The following is an 18,258-nucleotide window of genomic DNA, read 5'->3' on the forward strand; positions in this document are numbered from 1 at the left end:
ATGTGGGATCTTCCCGGACCAGGGCTCGAACCTGTGTACCCTGCATCGGCAGGCAGATTCTTGACCACTGTGCCACTAGGGAAGCCCTCATTCTACATCTCTTATCAGAGCCTGCTGTGAGACCTGCAGAGCACTGGTGTCTAGTGGTGATTCTTCTGCCACCACCTAGGTGCGCGGGCTTCAGTAGTTGTGGCTCGTGGGCTCTAGAGCGCAGGCTCAGTAGTTGCGGTGCACGGGCTTAGTTGCTCCGCGGCATGTGGGATCTTCCCGGACCAGGGCTCGAACCTGTGTACCCTGCATCGGCAGGCAGATTCTTGACCACTGTGCCACTAGGGAAGCCCTCATTCTACATCTCTTATCAGAGCCTGCTGTGAGACCTGCAGAGCACTGGTGTCTAGTGGTGATTCTTCTGCCACCACCTACGTTGGGTATTTTCAAATGGAGTGTTTGGAAATAATGTATGTGCCCAAACATTTTACAACTTGAAGAACATAAAGGAAAAACAGGGAAAATTTGAGAGGTAGGCTTATTCCCTGTAGGCAGTAAACAAGCTCTTGTAAACACTGATAACTTAAGTAGATCTATAGGATCTTTTTGACTAATACTACGGGACAAATGTTATAGTTTAAATTTTGTACCCCAATCTTGAAATTTTAGGTTTGGGAAGGAATCTTAGAGAGACTGCTATCCGTAAATGAGTTGTTATTCCTTTCAGAACACAACTCTCCCACTTCCCCTTCTCATTAAGTTTCCATTTAGCTATTAGGTAGGAGCTTCAAAAGGGAAAATCCAATCATGTATAATCTCCAGTTAATGGGCATCTATTGAGCGACTAGGTCACCAGAAAGAATACACAGTGCCTCTTTGTGCAGTAAACACAAAAATCAAAAGCTAATGCATTCCCAAGGCAAGCCAGATTGTTGCTGGCTAACAGCATCCTCCTCTTAAGGGAAAAGGTTGGGGCACCCACCATGCTTGCTAGGGGAGATTGCAACGCCATTCCAGAAAAACAAGGCCATCAAGGGAGGAAAGAGAAAGGCAGGGGGGCTTCCAGGGCTTTGTCACTTCTAATTGCTGATGGCTGGGGTGGGCTACTGAGTAGCAGACATTCTAGTAAATGTTTTGTGCAATCATCAGGAACTTAGTGGGTCTCTGGGGCTTCTTTCTTCAGGTTAAAAGAATAACAGTGATGATTGAGGTAGAGCTTCAGCCCCACTCCCATAATTTAGCCTGTTTTCTAAGTACACCCAACCTTCATAAAGACTTTATGCTTACTTTTGTCCAACCACTAACTAATGATTGATCAAAGACGAAAACACCCCTGTTGACCCAAAATGGCATGTGTTAGCCACAAGCCAAATAGCTCTTGGGTTGGTGTTGGTACACTCCAGTTTGGGTTTTCAAAACTATATTTTGGTGTAGTTATTTAGGATTTGCAAAACTCGGCATAATTCAAATAACCTGTTTTTCCCCCCTTAGAACACTTCAGTTATGGAGGATCAAAATGAAGATGAGTCCCCAAAGAAAAATACTCTTTGGCAGGTAGGAATGACGGCGCACAGATAAGATAGCAATTGACTTACTGTAGATAAGATGCTCCCTCAGCTCCTGTCCTCAGTGAAACTAAGAGCCAAGTACTTTTGTTTTCTTTTGTGCAATTCTGCTAGTTTCAGGATCCACCCTGGGACTTGGCGGTCCAGTGGTTAAGACTTCACCTTCCAATGCAGGGGGTGGGGGTTCGATCCCTGGTCGGGGAACTAAGAGCCCACATGCCTCAGGGCCAAAAAACCAAGACATAAAACAGAAGCAATATTGTAACTAATTCAATGAAGACTTTTAAAATGTTCCACATAAGAAAAAAAAAAAAAGAATTTACCCTAATTTGTCTTCTGTTCCTTAGGGAAGTATCATTATGAATAGTAAAGAATTTAGGAATTCTCACCAAGATTCTGAAGTTGGCTGCAGCCCAAAATATTCCGTCTCTGGGGCCACTGTCTAAGCCAAAAATGGACAGTGGTGGTGTCCTTTGTCACCAGAATGGCACCATGCCACATACCAGTGTATGCACTGACCTTTTCTCCCAACCGTCACCCTTCTCCCCCATTTCCTATTTGTTTGCCTTTTCCTTTTAAATTCAGTTTCCTTCTCCTAGCTCTAGTTTAGTTTTCCAGTTTTCCTTCCAATCCCCAAGTTTTTTTGTAGGGCGCGGGATGGAAAGCATATAAAGTTTCATGATTTCGTGTTTTCATTGACCATTATGGTACACATAATTTTTCCCTTCATGAAGATACAATTAAAGGCAAAACAAATCTAAATCTGAAGAGAATAATGATAAAAAAAAAAGTTCTCTGGGTTCATTTGATTTGAAGCAAAGGAGTTAGCAAGAATAAAGTGTCCCCAACAAATTTTCAATGAAAAGAAACAAAGCAGTGCAATTCCAGGAAGATCTTTCTGAGCCGAGCAGGTGGTTAGAAATAGAAATGGAAAATGTGCTGTAGAATTGGGCACATACTGTTATTTTAGGGGGAACTGTGTGCAGACTGACTTCTGTTCCCTCCACATCTGGTATTTTGCAACAGGATTCTCTTAATTTACTATTGATTTTCAATACACAGTGGTTCTTAACACTTTAGCTTTCAGGTTTGTTTGTTTTTTTTTCATCTGCCTTTCAGTCAACTAGTTAATGGTATACCGATGCTCTAAGGAGGCTAGATGGTTAGGAACCCTTCTGTAAATGAAATAATAACCCTTTTGCTTATCAAGTGAGATAATGGGTGTGAAAGTATTTCATAAATAATAAAGCAGTACACAAATGGAAGTTGTTACCATAATTATATTTAACCTGTTATGAAAGCAATTATTTTGGCAAGTTATTATGAAAAAAATATAGAAGGAAAAGGGGAAGGAAAAAATATGTAGCTTTCTCTTAAGATTAGGCACTTTTAACATTTTTATTTATATTCTTTACTTTTTCTTGGCATGTTCCCCTTCACACAAATTATTGTGATCATATGCTATATAAAATTCTTTTGTTCCTAATACTATTTCATAAACATGTTCTCTTGTTATTAAAATCTTACTTTATAAACCTAATTCTAATGGCTGCATTGTAGTACTTTGTGTAGATGTATTATAATTCACTTTAACCAGTTGCCTGTAACTGGGTAGTTTTTTCTGAATTTTATTATAACATTATCGTGAACATCCTTATGCTTAGAAGTAGCAAAGGTGCTCCTTATGCTAGCTGATATTCACCACAGCAAAGAATTTTTACTTCATCTGACTGTTCTTAATGCTGATGTTTTGGTTCTGTTTGATATGAATGTTTTACTACAAGCAACATCAAAAATCTCTGTTCGATGCTGCCCCCTGGTGGTGCCCGGTGTCAGTGAGCTCTCCCTCACCCAAATTATAAGGGAAAAAACGTTCTCAGACAAGGAAGTGGTAAGATAAGTGAGGTGGGAGATTAATGCCTTCCAGGTTTATACCTCTAAATGTCGACATAAGAACTCACTTCATATAAGAAGGATTTTTAAGATTTTACCAAGGAAGGCCAAAGACTCCTTTGGATATTTACAAAGGATGTCTTCTTTCTGGGGTGGGTTCAGTTCACTTTAAGTTAGGGGATATACTGATAACAAAAGCTCTTGGTTCTTCCCATGTAAGACTTCTGAAATAAGCTCCTAATGGAATTAATGGATGTTTGTGATGCAACTTTTCAGTTTTCAAAATTCTCTTATACGTTATTCCTTCTAGTGTTACACATGAAGGGGCGTTCAGAATAGCGATGGACAGATGGCTTGGCAAATGTTTGACAAAAGTACTGAGGCTCTTTTGTTTGTAAACAGGGAAATTACTGAGCCTCATAATATCAGTAGCAGTTGTGGCTTCAGTCTAGGGATTTAGATTTTTTTGGATATTGTTGTCCAGATGCAGTGTATGTAGTTTCAGGGGTTTTTTTTTGTTTTTTTTGGTTTTTTAAATTTATTTTACTTATTTATTTTTGGCTGTGTTGGGTCTTCGTTGCTGTGCTCGGGCTTTCTCTAGTTGCGGTGTGAGGGGGCTACTCTTTGTTGCGGTGCACGGGCTTCTCATTGCCGTGGCTTCTCCTGTTGCAGAGCACGGGCTCTAGGTGTGTGAGCTCAGTAGTTGTGGCTCACGGACTCTAGAGCGCAGGCTCACTAGTTGTGGCGCACGGGCTTAGTTGCTCCGCAGCATGTGGGATCTTCCTGGACCAGGGCTCGAACCCGTGTCCCCTGCATTGGCAGGTGGATTCTCCACCACTGTGCCACCAGGGAAGCCCTAGTTTCAGTTTTTAAAAAATATACTGATTTTATGCAAGGACCATGTAGATTTGATGAGAGATGCAACTATTAGTATAGGAGTCTGTGGGATATCCATAAACCAACTAAATAAGATGAGGAACTTTTCAGGCACATGTGGTTTACCTTGGGTCACTCTCTGAGTAGGTGATTGAAAAGACGGAGTGAAAGTCTGTAAACTATTTTGTCAGCAGTTAGCAGCCCTGGAAATAATACAGAGGAGATCGAAGCTGTTAGGTAAAATGAAGCTTTTTAGATTGAATTGCTCTCTGATTTCTCCGTTACATTGACCCGTGGTTTTCAGAGTGAGGTCCCTGAAGTGCAGTCTCTAGATCAGCAGCATCAGCATCACCTGGGGACTTGTTGGAAGTGCTCAGGCTCTACTCCAGACCTGTAGAATCAGAACCTCCGCAGCGGCCTGGCAGTCTGTGTGTTAACAAGCTCTTTTGTTATTCTGATGCATGCACAAGTGTGAGAGCTGTTTGCATAGATGAATGAATATAGCTTTACCTTCCAACTTTGAGGAAGGAAAACAAACATCAATAATCAATCAGTTGCCACTTTGCCAAGTTGAACAATTTTTCTAAGATGGTCTTCTCCAACATTAGTTAACTGATAACAGCACGGTTTTGGAATAAGCATTGGAGAATGATGATTTAAGACACTATTTAGCTTTAGATAGAACTCTAACTTTATCATTACTTTAGTGACTAATTCGAGTACATGGGCCCTGAATACATTTTTAACTATTTCCTGAAGTAATTAATAAAGGAATGAGTTTGGCTTTAGGGTAAAACTGGCATTTTAAGAATAAATACACAGGGCAAAAAAATGTTTCTGATGATATGCTCTTAAGATTTATTTTCCTTGTCAAACTAATTACTTTTTTGTTTTTCTAAAATAGATAAGTAATGGAACATCATCAGTGATCGTCTCCAGAAAGAGGCCATCAGAAGGAAACTATCAAAAAGAAAAAGACTTGTGTATTAAATATTTTGACCAGTGGTCTGAATCAGATCAAGTGGAATTTGTGGAACACCTTATTTCACGAATGTGTCATTACCAGCATGGACATATTAACTCTTACCTGAAGCCCATGTTGCAGCGGGACTTTATTACCGCTTTACCAGGTAACCATGCTTGTCTTTTAAAAAGCTGAGAAGTGGAAGAATGCCCAGCCCAAGAACCTAGACGGAGCCGAGTAGGTGTTTGTGAAATGAATGAATGAGTACAGTGTGAGACACCATTTCTTTGGGACACATACTGTACTTTAATATGTGGTACTTGAAGAGGAGTTATAATTTAGCATCTATCTAGGAACTGTAGGCAGTTTCTGTGATTAATAGTGTTGATCATTGGTCAATACTATTGCTACATTAGTGAATTAATGCTGTACTTTTTATTTTGATGTGGTGTCTATAGAATCTGCATTTTGCCGTTATAAGTATTTTTTTTTAATATGGGACAATTTTTCCTACAGTGTTTGGGAAGTGTCCCCAAATTTAAGATGTTCATTTATATCTGAAATGACACTTAGGGAATGGCAGAAAAGTATTGGGGAAATTGATAGTATGTCTTATTACGTTTCTTAAAACTTATTTCTGCATGAGTGTGTTCTCTCCCTTTTCTCTTTCTCTCACTCTCCCTCCTCACCCCCCAGTTAAGTTTACTTTGGTTTAAAAAAAAAAAAAAGACTACTTTTACAACAGTTTTAGGTTCACAGCAAAATTGGGCAGAAAGTACAGTTTCCATATCCTCCCCACCACCTGCAACAACCCCCAGCACAGCCTCCCTGCTATCAACATCCTACACTAGAGGGGTACATTTGTTACAGTACATGAACCTACACTGACACATCACTATCACTCAAAGTACATACTTTAAGGTTCACTCTTTTTTTCTTTCTTTTTTTTTTTTTTGCGGTACGCGGGCCTCTCACGTTGCGGAGCACAGGCTCCGGACGCGCAGGCTCAGCGGCCATGGCTCACGGGCCCAGCCGCTCCGTGGCATGTGGGATCTTCCCGGACCGGGGCACGAACCCACATCCCCTGCATCGGCAGGCGGACCCCCAACCACTGCGCCACCAGGGAAGCCCAAAGGTTCACTCTTGGTGTTGTACATTCTGTGGCTATACAAATGTATAGTGACATGTATCTACCATTATAGTGTCACACAGAACAGTTTCACTGTTCTGAAAACCCGCTGTGCTCTGCCTGTTCATCCCCCTTTGATTTTTTAAAAAAGTTATTTATTTATTTATTTATTTACTTTTGGCTGTGTTGGGTCTTCGTTGCTGCACGCGGGCTTTCTCTAGTTGCGGTGAGCGGGGGCTACTTTTCATTGCGGTGCACGGGCTTCTCATTGCAGTGGCTTCTCTTGTTGCGGAGCACAGGCTCTAGGTGCGTGGGCTTCAGTAGTTGTGGCACGTGAGCTCAGCAGTTGTGGCTTGCGGGCTCTAGAGCGCAGGCTCAGTAGTTGTGGCACACGGGCTTAGTTTCTCCATGGCATGTGGGATCTTCCCAGACCAGGGATTGAACCTGTGTCCCCTGCATTGGCAGGCGGATTCTTAACCACTGCGCCACTAGGGAAGTCCCCCTCTTTGATTTTTGGTCACTCGTTAATTCTTTTCTCTCTGTGTTCTTTTTAAAATTTTTTATTTTAAGTTTGTCTAGGTAAGATAGAGAGATTTCACTCTTGAAGAGAATGTGAGATTGACTGCTGGCCAGAACATTCTCCTCTGACGTGGTCAGGGCAACCTGGAGGTTGCAGCTGCTGTGCCAGGGTATGCCTAGAAATAGCCAGGGATAAACCAGTAGCATTGCCACCAGCCCTACCCTTTTTTCAGAGCTTCTGCATGGCTCCTCAAAGAGTAGCTTCTCTCTTAGCCTGTCTGTGATTTACAGTGTATCAAGACTCCACAGTCTAAGTATTTCCACAGTAGACAGGACCTGGGCTCATGCCTCAGGCCTGAAACCTGGGGCTGCAAAGTGACACGCCAGCCTCTGATTCCTAATCCCTCTTCTAGAACTTGTAAGTTTACTTTCTACAAAGGGAGTGTTTTAAGGATATTTGAGAGTTAGCTTAGAAAATTTTGACCCTACTGTTCTTTTTATGCTGAAATGTAGCATTATTTTCCTCATTTCTTGAATTAATATTTCTAGAAAAACAAAACATGAACCCTCTTTTTCTAGAATCATAGTATTTAATTGCTGAAAGGGATCTTAGCCGTCACTTAGTGCTGTTTCTCATTGGGTAGATTATGAAGCCAAGGATCAGAGAATTGGGTGAAATGCCTAAGATCATACATCTTGGTTATTGTGATTTTGTGGGTGATGGTGGGGGTTGGTGCAAAAGCTAGTGCAAAAGCTGAAATCACTTCCAGTTAAGATTACTCTGGACAGTGCCTTAAACTGGCCTCAAGTATAGACTGCATGGTTTACACCCCAATTCAGTAACATTTACTTTTAATTATAAGAGAGAGGGAGTGGGAGAGAAGAGCTATGCTTCTAATTGCATGAGAGAGAGAATTATAGGTGAATTTGAGTAAGATGAGTGCACATGTGCTGCAGCTCCTCTGTATGTGCAGCCCAGAACTCAGAACCCCCCTCATCCCAGACTTTCTACTGACTCATGCTACATTTCACACCAAGAAGAGACAGGGTAGTTTTTAAAGTTGACAATTATATTTGTTCCTCTTAAGTGCTTTTAAATAAATGAAGCTATGCTCCCATTTTTTGAGGCAAATCCATTCTGTTTGCTTTCTGTTGTTTTGATTTATTTTTATTTTTTCCCTGTAATTTGCCTCTCAAACATTTTAGAGCACCAGGGAACTCAACTTATATTTACAGAATATCCACGAGGTGGCACTGTTGTAGTACTCTTGATTTGCAGAGTATAGTTCAGAGGCAGTCCCTTCTCTTGGGGAGTGTACAGAATTGGAGAAGAGACAGAACAGATGAACATGTGTTATGTATATAAATATGGTTAGTATAATTGCATACAATTCAGTTTTCATTACAGCGAATTTTAAGGCATTGTCCATATCTCTGTTAAAGTGGAATTTTGTGGTATCGAGTATTACATGAAATGAACGGACCATTGGCTGGGACATGGAAATATTTTTGTTAAAATGCTATTTGTTTTAACAGGATTTGATCTGAACATATATACATATGTCAGTATATATCATACATATGAATCTAATAGCTGGGGACAAGCTGGCCAAGTTGATTGTGTTAGTTAGTGTCTAGTAGACTTGGATTAAATCTGGCATTAGTTCCTTAGCACAGATCTTGCCTTAAGAGCATTAGGGGAGAAACAGGTCCATGTGTTTGTTCATACTTAGATTTAATAATGTGTGGAACAACTTACTAATCATTATTCTGGTTTGGTGTTTAACTTTTACTGTAGATGATCCTTAGTTTGAATTTTTACTTTGTTGACATTGACAGTCTACTTAAGACTTCTTTTGATTGTGAAAACCATTAATTCTATAAAAACGGTCTGTAGTTTTGACTTTTTAATGCTTACTGTGAATATCGTACCTGTCAGTATAGGGAAAATGGAAAATGTTTGTGGTCTCTGGCTCCTTTTGGTTCAGTGGAAAAAGTGATAATTATGATATGCTTTTCTAAAAATCATGGTAAATGTTTAGTCTGCAATGTCAATTTCTGCAGGCTAAGTTTGTGGTTTGTAAGAACTGTTGTTAAAGGGAAAATTTATACCATTTGAAGTAGAGACAGATTGTACTTCAAGAAGGACGATAAGCATTGGTGATCTGTTTGGTGAGGTGTCTAAGCAATTAAGAATTTTTAAAACACTTACCTTCCTGGCCATGGTTTATTCTTTTGTCTCATCCTCAAGTAAGGACTGTGAATGTGACAGAGATTAGATCAGAGGTCTTGGGAGGTGTGGAAGAACCAGAGTGTAGGCTTTAGGCTGGATTCAGGGCCAGAGATCCAGCATGACAGAGTGGAAAGATGATGGGTGTTGGATTTGACAGCCCCTCCATTTGAATCCCAGCCCCTGCACCTAATAGTTATGTTAGCTCACTTTTTGGAGCCTCAGTTTCCTTATCTGTGTGGGAATGATAATAATACTTTATAGGATATAGTGAAGATTAATGACAGTGTATATAATATGCCTAGCATCTGGTGGGTATTCTGAGGATGTCAGTTTAAAAAAAAAAAAAGCCCAGAGAGGCAGGAAGCACCTGCAATACGATTTATTGCCAGGAAGTTTTAATTATTCACCCACTGATTTCCGAATTGATTCATCCTGACATCATTTAGGTAGGTGTGTGTGCCACTTTGTTGGCATAACAAAATGTTGGACTTTGTGACCTGAGCATTTGTGTCTGAGTCTTTAGGTCAGTATATTCCAAGTTAAAGGCATCCACTGACAGACTTTTGCTGTCAGGAAAGAAAGTTTCTAACTTCAGATTTTACAACTAGATCTGTGCCTAGGGAGGGGGAAGGGACAGCAGGGGTGGGTGGGGAAGGAAATTTCTTTGCAGCTGCTCTTTGAAATGTGTTTCTAAAATAATAAAAGTTTCTGTAATTGTATGATCTAAGCAGCTGTCTTAAAACTGGCTATAGTCAAGGGCATTGAACTGACATTACACATTTGAGTTTCATTTTGGTACAATGTTATTTACATATTGAGCTTTGAAAATTGTGCCTTTTAATTGTTTTAATTTATTATTGAAAAATTTCCAGACCTTCATCTGGTGCCTATAATTAGCAACAGCAGCACTTCTTCAGCACTGTGTGTGCAATATTCTGGACTCATTTTCTGAGGCCATAACGTGTCTTCTTATTGCCTTGGGAAGGGGGGTGGCAGGAGATGGGGGCGTCTCAGCACCATAGAGTAAATGAGAGCCAGACATTGATACTTAAGAAAATGCTTAGCTTTAACACCTCAGAGCACTTTCTAGCCGAGACAAATGGACCACCGTATTCAGTAACTTCTTTGTTCTGAATAATCTTGAAACCAGAAAGTTACAAGGTCTACATGGCTCCTGGGGCTAGCTGCTCCAAGGTGCCCAAAATAGAGGTTGTGTGATTCCTATTCTTCTTTAAATATTTAAGGGGTATGAGACTTACTCCAAGCTATTAGTGAGGAATTAGCGATTTGCTAGGGGAGGTGTGTCAAATTTTCTCTGCAGAAAGTAACAAGGAAGGGGAATACTGCTTAGCTTCCTTGACCAGTGATATCAGCTAAAGCGATTTCTGGAAGAGGGAAGGAGACTGACATTTATCGAGTACCTGCTCTGTATCTGGCTCCTGAATAACCTCCTCTTATTAACCTTTCCAACAAGGTTTAGAAGTTCCTTCTCTATAAAATGAGGCTATTTATAGCCTATCTCAGAGGGTTATCATGCAGATTATACGAGATGATCCTTCTTAGGCATTTAATATCATTCCTATTTTATGGAAGACTGAGATCCAAAAAGGAAAACTGATTTGCTTCAACCCAGATTATATGGCTCTATAGCCAGTGCATTTTCCAAGAGACTAAAACATGCTGCCCCCAGAAGGTTGAAGTGAATTTAAAGTATTACCAAAAGGAAATAAATCAAATCTCATAGATTTCACTGCGATGTTGCCGAATTGGACCAGTGGCATTTGAAAGAGTAGGAAGTATGTGTCTAATAATGAGTTTCTTTATGCAGAATCTCATTGATAGCCCAGTGGTGTGAGCTATTGAGGTGGCGGGAAATCAGTGAGGACTAAAAGGGATATTATTGCTATAAAGCAGTAGTCCCCGGCATGTCAGAATTATCTGGTAGTAACTCTTAAGAATATAGATTCCTGGGCCCCACCACCTAGAGATTCTGATTCAGTGGATCAGGAGAATATTTAGGAAGCTGTTTCTGCTGCTGTTGTTTCTCAAATCAGTAACCCTAAGTGATTCAAGTATAACCACACAGGCTTCTGAGAACCAGCTCATAGACTACCCAGCCAGGTGGAGGATTTGGATGTACCTTTCCCAGTTCATATATAGACCATGGGGATGTGGCAGCCATTGAGGCCTGAAAAGACAGCTATATAATGTGTTCTGGTCTGTTCATTTCCTCTCTCAGGAGAGGATTTGAGAGGGGAATTGGTTAGGGTTGTGTTTATAACCAATTAGGAGGATTTGGTTAGTGATTAGAATTAACATAAACCTTGGAAAGTGACTGTGTTCTCATATTAAGTGTAGAAACTAGAAGATAGTCAGATAAGTACCCCAGAATTAGAAGAATTCAGAGAAGAGCTAAGTTTATTAGGCCATGGCCAGAGACTGTAAAAGAAAATATTAAAGATGGTAGAGAGATTCTGAAATTTAAAGTTCTGATTAATAATTTGCTAATCCTATCAGTGGATAGGCACAAGTAGAACCCCATGTGATTATCCATGATTTTCCCTGATTTTAAATACACTTGGACAGAAGATGGAAGAAAGGGGCATGGAGGTACACAAAAAGGTAGCCTGAACCTTTGAGAATGGTATCAAGAAGGCCAAGCCCCAAATAATGTGAAATTGTCCAAAATGGTTAAGGAATTTGGGAGAGTTAAAAACAAATAAAATAATCAACTGTTTGGAGCAAGAGCATGAAGAATGAAGGGACAGTGTACTTGGAATAGATGGTGTAGTGGTAATAGAAAGAAACAGCATATTTTCACTCCTCATTTAACTTATCCTTTTTTCTTTTCCCACTAAGAATAATGGTTTTAAAACCAGAAAGGACAGAAAAATTGTAGTCCAAGAAAGATATAAAGATGTCTTTAACATAGCTCCTATAACAAGTAGACCTAAAAATGTTGTGTGCCAGGATAGTGACAGAACCTAAGGCTGTGATTTTCAGAATTGTGGAACATTGAGAAGTAATTGTAAACCAGTAGGTAGAGCTACTGGGTACAATTGTGCACATACAGCTTGCACAATTGTGAACATACAGCTTGTACAACTGTGTTTGGTAGTCCTGCACGATAGTACCCGGAGATGATTGATGAGCAGATTTCCTGGTCTTAAGAACGGGAGAACTGGAGAAGGTGTATTTGGGAGCTATTGGCCCTTGAATTTGATGTTCCATTCTAGCCTAATTCTCAAATGAATTATCAAAAGTTAATTAGCTGTTGAAAAGACTATGTAGGGTTGTGTAATCCTAGAAAGATATAGTATACAGAATGTTAAAAGCCATTATCTCCGAGAGGTGGTGTTTAGGGATTTAAAGGTATTTGCTTATATGCATTTTATAGTTTTTCCTATAATGAACATGGGTTATATATGTTTAAAAGTGACACAAAGCAGCTAGTGCCAACTTGTAAACAAAAAATAGTGATACCAACTTTATGTAGTAAGCACCAGCAAGGGAACATGGAGAGTAACCATACCACATTCACTTGATTTCCTTTTTGGATAAAGTTATGAGACTAGCAAGTCAGAAACATGGTATAAATAAAGATGGTAGTGTCTTCATGGGGCACAGTTTCTCCATATATCCTTGAGGACTGAATAGAGAGATATGGGCTGGATAATAGTAGTATAAAATTCAGATGATTTAGAACTGGTGGCTCAGTGTTGGTACCTTGTGAGTATTTAATGAATGGGTGTATGATAGCTTGAAGGGAAATATAGAATCATGGGTGCTGTCCTTGGTTCTGACCCATTTAACATGTTTGCCAGTAACTTGGGATAAAGACTTACTGCATTTGCCCACCAGGCAGATCTGGTGTGGAATATCCACTTTTCTGTATGACAGAAGCAGAATTGTAGAGACTGAAATGGAAGGGTCAGATAAAGCTTTGAAGGTGAATTATGGAGAGGATAACTGTAGACTTCCGTGTGAGCTGCCCTCCCCTTCTAAACTACCCATACAAATACAGAAATTAGGGGGAATTGTTTTAATAGATGTTTTGGGGGGAAGGGCCTAAGATTTTAATTCAGCTTACTACCATCTTAGGAGTCTACTGTGATATGACTGTTAGATGAAGGCAGTATAATCTTTGACGGCCTTAACTCTTAATATAGTGACACGTGCAAGAAAAAATAGTGGTCCCTGTGTAGTTAGTCTTCATTATCAGATCATAACGTGGGTATTAGACCTACTATAGAGTAGAACTAGTATATGAAGGGCCTGTAAACCATAATCAACGGTGTAAATAGTCATTCTTAGAGTTGGAAAAAACCTTAGTTTGTAAAGCATTTTTTATGCATCATCTCATTGTGATATTTTCAAAATAAGGCAGAGATTATTATCACTGTTTTATACAGATGAGGAAATTGAGGTTCTGAAAGTTTAACGATTTACCTATACCCTGCCAAGTTAGTATGACTATACTCCTTCTATTTATCTTGAAAAAGAGAACAAATATTAACCCCGAATGGTACTTTGTTGTCTTTAAAATTTTTCTGTAAAACTTTTTTGATTCATACAGATAGTGTGAGAAAGGACAGTTGTTACTGGCCATTACCATGTTATTTGGTAAAAAAAACCAAAGGGCAGGAATGTTTCAGTAATGTTTAAGTATTTGTTTCATGTCATAGAAGTTCTAGGTGGTGAACCTAGACTTGAAATTGGAATTTTCTGACTGTGTGTTTAGTGTTCCCACCCCAACACAGAGGAGGCCTGGGGATGAGCTTTATTTCTTGTAGTTGCAGAGGACATGCCCAGAACCACGGGATGGGAGTGTACAGGTGGCAACAGCATCGACCATAGTGATCTTCTTACCTTTGTGAATGTCAGGCAAAGTCTGAATCTTGGTTGTCTTTGAGAGGATACTTGCATTGTGTAGGATAAACATCTTAAGGTTCTAGAATTTTTAGGCATGTGGTTCATGGTTTTGAGGATTTTAAGAAATGATTGACAAAAATACATCTAAGTGCACCTGACTTAATTCTTGGATTGTCGTTTAACTTTTCATAAACTTTTTCAGATAAGTCAGTGTTTCTCACCTTTTTGTCTCCTTAGCCCCAAGGGATTCACATAGGTCATGTATTAATAGGATGATTTGTTACGAGAAACAGTAAATCAGAGGGGAAAGAATGCAGACTTTGGAGCAAGAGATTGGAGTCCTGTCTTGGCTTCACTACCCTATAATTGTAAAACCTTGAATCCTTTTACCTCTTTCTGCCTCATGTGTAAAATTTGGGGTGTCGTTACCCCATAGAGTTATGTAAAAGAAAATGAAAAGAAATCATTTATTATAATATCTGACAAATACAGAACTGTCCAGGGTTGGCTTTTACACACAGGAACTGGTGCCATCAAGTTGTTTTATCTTAAAAAATCAGAACCAAAAAGAAGTGTATATGTTTATGTACTCATGCACTTGTATATCTGAAGAACTTTTGATATTACTCAGGTACGTTTCCTGGTTCAGGATTTCTTTATTCCTTTTATCTTTAAGGAAATGGTAACTGGTACATTTCCATCTCCCTTCCTATTCCTTCATTGCCTTTTCTATTTTGTAGAGCAAGGTTTAGATCACATAGCAGAAAACATTCTTTCCTACCTGGATGCCAGGTCTCTGTGTGCAGCAGAGCTGGTATGTAAGGAATGGCAGCGAGTGATCTCCGAAGGAATGCTTTGGAAGAAGTTGATTGAACGAATGGTGCGCACTGACCCTCTATGGAAGGGACTTTCAGAAAGAAGAGGGTGGTAAGTATTTAGGTTGGTTTTTCCCTTGAAAAAAGTTTATTTGACCTAGGGTCAGCTTGATTACTAAAAAATGCAATTATACTTGCCAAATGTGTTGGCCTATTTTAAACAAGTGAGAAAAGATGAGTAGTCAAGAGTTGGGGGGGGGGAAGTTAAAGCTGTTAGAATAACCCCTTCTGAAATGCATATTTCCTTTATATTTATTAACTGTTAAGATGTATTGTACAGTTTGAGCAATTTGGCTTTTCAGAGCTATGTGTTTATGCTTTTCCTTTCACATTTTCCTTAGGTGATGACACCATTACCAAAAGATAGATAAGAAAAAGGAAAATATGAGAAAGTCAAATAATGACATTTTGCTATTAGATATTGATCCTGGTTGAAGATGGAAGGTACAGCAGGCAGGATTTTTCAGAGACAACCTGTTATCTGAAATACAGCTTTATAGCTCTGTACATGTCAGTACCCTGACAGCACAGAGAAAGAGAGTGCCACAGCTGGGACAGATAGGTGGTAGTGTGAGTGATGGTTAGGGCTGTGCTTTCTTTATGGGAAAAAGTTTGTTATGTACTCAGCTTTTTCACAAAGCTACATTAACACTTTTTATTGAACTGTAGAATGAAAGGCTAGATTATTGTGTTGGGTATTCAGAAAATAAAAGGTTAGGATCACGCTAAAGGAACTGTAAGTTGAAGTAAACTTGTGCCTAACATGTACATTTAATTGTCAGAAATCCTGCTTTTGAACTGTTAAAGCTCAATGCATGTCAAAAGACTTGAAAGATACATCTTTGTAAGCACCATGTTTAAATAAAATTCACACTTTTATGCGCAAAAATGTAACATCTGTTTGTTTTTATTTGCCAGGGATCAGTACCTGTTTAAAAACAGACCAACAGATGGCCCTCCCAATTCATTTTATAGGTCATTATACCCAAAGATTATCCAGGATATAGAGGTAATTTTATGATTTATCTGTTTTATGGGCTCTTTGTGTCTTGTTCTCAACTTTTTTGTTGTCTTAGTGTTCTTAGTTGTCTAGTTCTAAAATCATAGAACTGTTGTTGTTTTTTTTAAGTTGAAGTCTTAGAGCAAATATGTCACAATCAATGTGTAATCTGCAGCTATCCTTCAGAGTAGATAGTGCCTTTTTGTAAAAAATAATCTAACTTTTCTAAAACATGAAATGCTTCTGCAAGGCTACCAGTTAATTAAAACCTTAATCCAAAATTAACTTTTTATTTTAATTTGATGAAATTTCCAAAATCCAAGGCCCAGTTTTTCAGGTAAGCATAGTTTTACATTTTTTGAGCCATCTCCAGAGAACTAGAGAAGGCACAGTCTCAGCTTCCTCTGTAAATTTCCCATACTTTTTCATTAAAAGGACTCAAATATGATTCTAAGCAATAGTTAAGTGGCTTTTATAGAGCAAATTATGCTCGTGGACCATTTTGGATTTGAGTGTAACTTCCCCAGACCAGTAAAACTCTGTGAACTTGATAAGAAACATTGGAGATGTTTGATATTGTTCATGTGTTCTAATTAGTTCAGTTTTATTATTTAGCTCTTTTCCTTGAACCAAGAAAGACATGCACAGGCATTTCTGATTAACTCTTTCACATGTGTTCTTGGCAGGTCTTGGGTACTTCACTATTTCCTCCTTGGCAAAAAAGTTCAGCCTTTGCTAGGCAATGCTGTATCAACCATAAAGTTATACTCAGTTTCCCAAACATGAAGTAATCCTCACCCCCAGGTGATAGACATAAAAGTTATTGTGCCAAAATTCATTAATGGGGAAACGTGCTTTTTTTGGAGGCCCCTCCCCGCTGCCTTCTTTTTAAGGCAGATGTGAACTAATGGAATCGCTTTGTTAACAGTAAATCTGAATATGACTGGAATATCATTATTTCAAATGCAAGCCATTGTCTTGAGTATTCTCTTCCCTAAAATGAGCTATAAAGTAACCTTTTAGGGAAGGTTAAATGATTTAAAACTTCTGCCATACAAATCCTAAAGTTTAGGAATTAACTGATCCCTTGGCAGTTCAAAACAGAATAAATTGCTCCTACAGTTTTAGTAGCTGAAACATAGTGTTAACTTGAACATTAGGTTGGTGTATATGTGTTTCAGGTTAGAGGGTTTGTCTTTTACCCCATGTAGTTTTACTAAGACACTGCTTATGCATAGATCTTAGAAACTATATTACTTGTTACTTTTTTTCTCCCAACTATTCTTTATAAAGTATCTCCACATTTCCTTGAATAATTTCAGCAAGTCCTTTATTATAAGAAGGATGATGTCTAAGGTCAATCATTAATAAATAGGAACTCTGGAAGAACTTTGATCAGGTTGAAGATTTGGTGACATATATTATTTTATTTAATTCCCATTAGTACTGTTACAATCGACAGTATGAACTCAGTTTTCTATGGCATGACAGTATGTGACACCACCTAACATAACCATTTCCTCAGGCTGAAATAATATTTTAAAGTTAGGAGGAGGCAGATGTGAGAGAAAATAGAGCTATGGGGGAAAACCCTTTTTGACACAAAACCTCTATATCATGGTGGTCTACCCAGTGGTTCTTAAAGTGTGGTTTAGGAAAACCCACTGGTTGGCCACAAGAGTCTCCTCCAGATTTTTGTGGGCTAGATCTCTTAGTTTAAGGGATGATGTTTTATACTTTGGTACTTTCACTCATAGTAATAATAATAAAAATAATGTACCATGTATAGAGTGTTTACTTGTCCTAGATACTTTCAGCATTTTATAATGCATTTTTTCATTTAACACTCTGGACAATACTTGAAAGGTAGGCCCTGTCCATATTTAAAATTGAGGAACCTGAGGCTCACCCAGGTTAAATAGCTTGCCCATGATTATACAGCCAGTGAGTAGTTGAGTCTGTGATCAACCTTATATTCTTCTGCACTTAATGCAACCTTTTGTGTGCTATAGATCACTGGTACTTCATCAAAATAGAGTTCTTTACCTCTGTTTTGTGAGTGTGTTTTATTCTGTCCTGGGTAGACACACAAAGCAGAGAGTTGTGTCAGTGATCCATGGGTCATACAAATGAGAGACTCACAGGCTTGGCTGTTACCCATGTGCCTGGTGCAAAACCCTCACAAGCAGATTATAATAATTACAAGTACCCTCTTTTGAGCCCTCGCAGTATACTCATGAACCATGTTGTGTGACTTAACATAGATTATTAACTGCATTTAATTCTTTTTTTTTTTTTTTTTTTTTTTTGTGGTATGTGGGCCTCTCTCTGCTGCGGCCTCTCC

The 18,258-nt window shown here is 39.0% G+C and overlaps 1 protein-coding gene across 1 annotated transcript; it reads left to right on the forward strand.

The window, feature by feature from the left end:
* The first annotated feature begins 1,282 nt into the window (after positions 1 to 1,282).
* Positions 1,283 to 15,950, forward strand: LOC112062780 (F-box/WD repeat-containing protein 11-like). Its single transcript, XM_024117743.3, has 4 exons — positions 1,283 to 1,542; positions 5,227 to 5,452; positions 14,780 to 14,966; positions 15,833 to 15,950. The coding sequence occupies exons 1-4, from the start codon at positions 1,492 to 1,494 to the stop codon at positions 15,933 to 15,935; spliced, it is 567 nt and encodes a 188-aa protein (XP_023973511.1). The 5' UTR covers positions 1,283 to 1,491; the 3' UTR covers positions 15,936 to 15,950.
* Positions 15,951 to 18,258: the final 2,308 nt, after the last annotated feature.

This window comes from Physeter macrocephalus, chromosome 2, assembly GCF_002837175.3.
Source record: "Physeter macrocephalus isolate SW-GA chromosome 2, ASM283717v5, whole genome shotgun sequence".
Lineage (NCBI taxonomy): Eukaryota > Metazoa > Chordata > Mammalia > Artiodactyla > Physeteridae > Physeter > Physeter macrocephalus.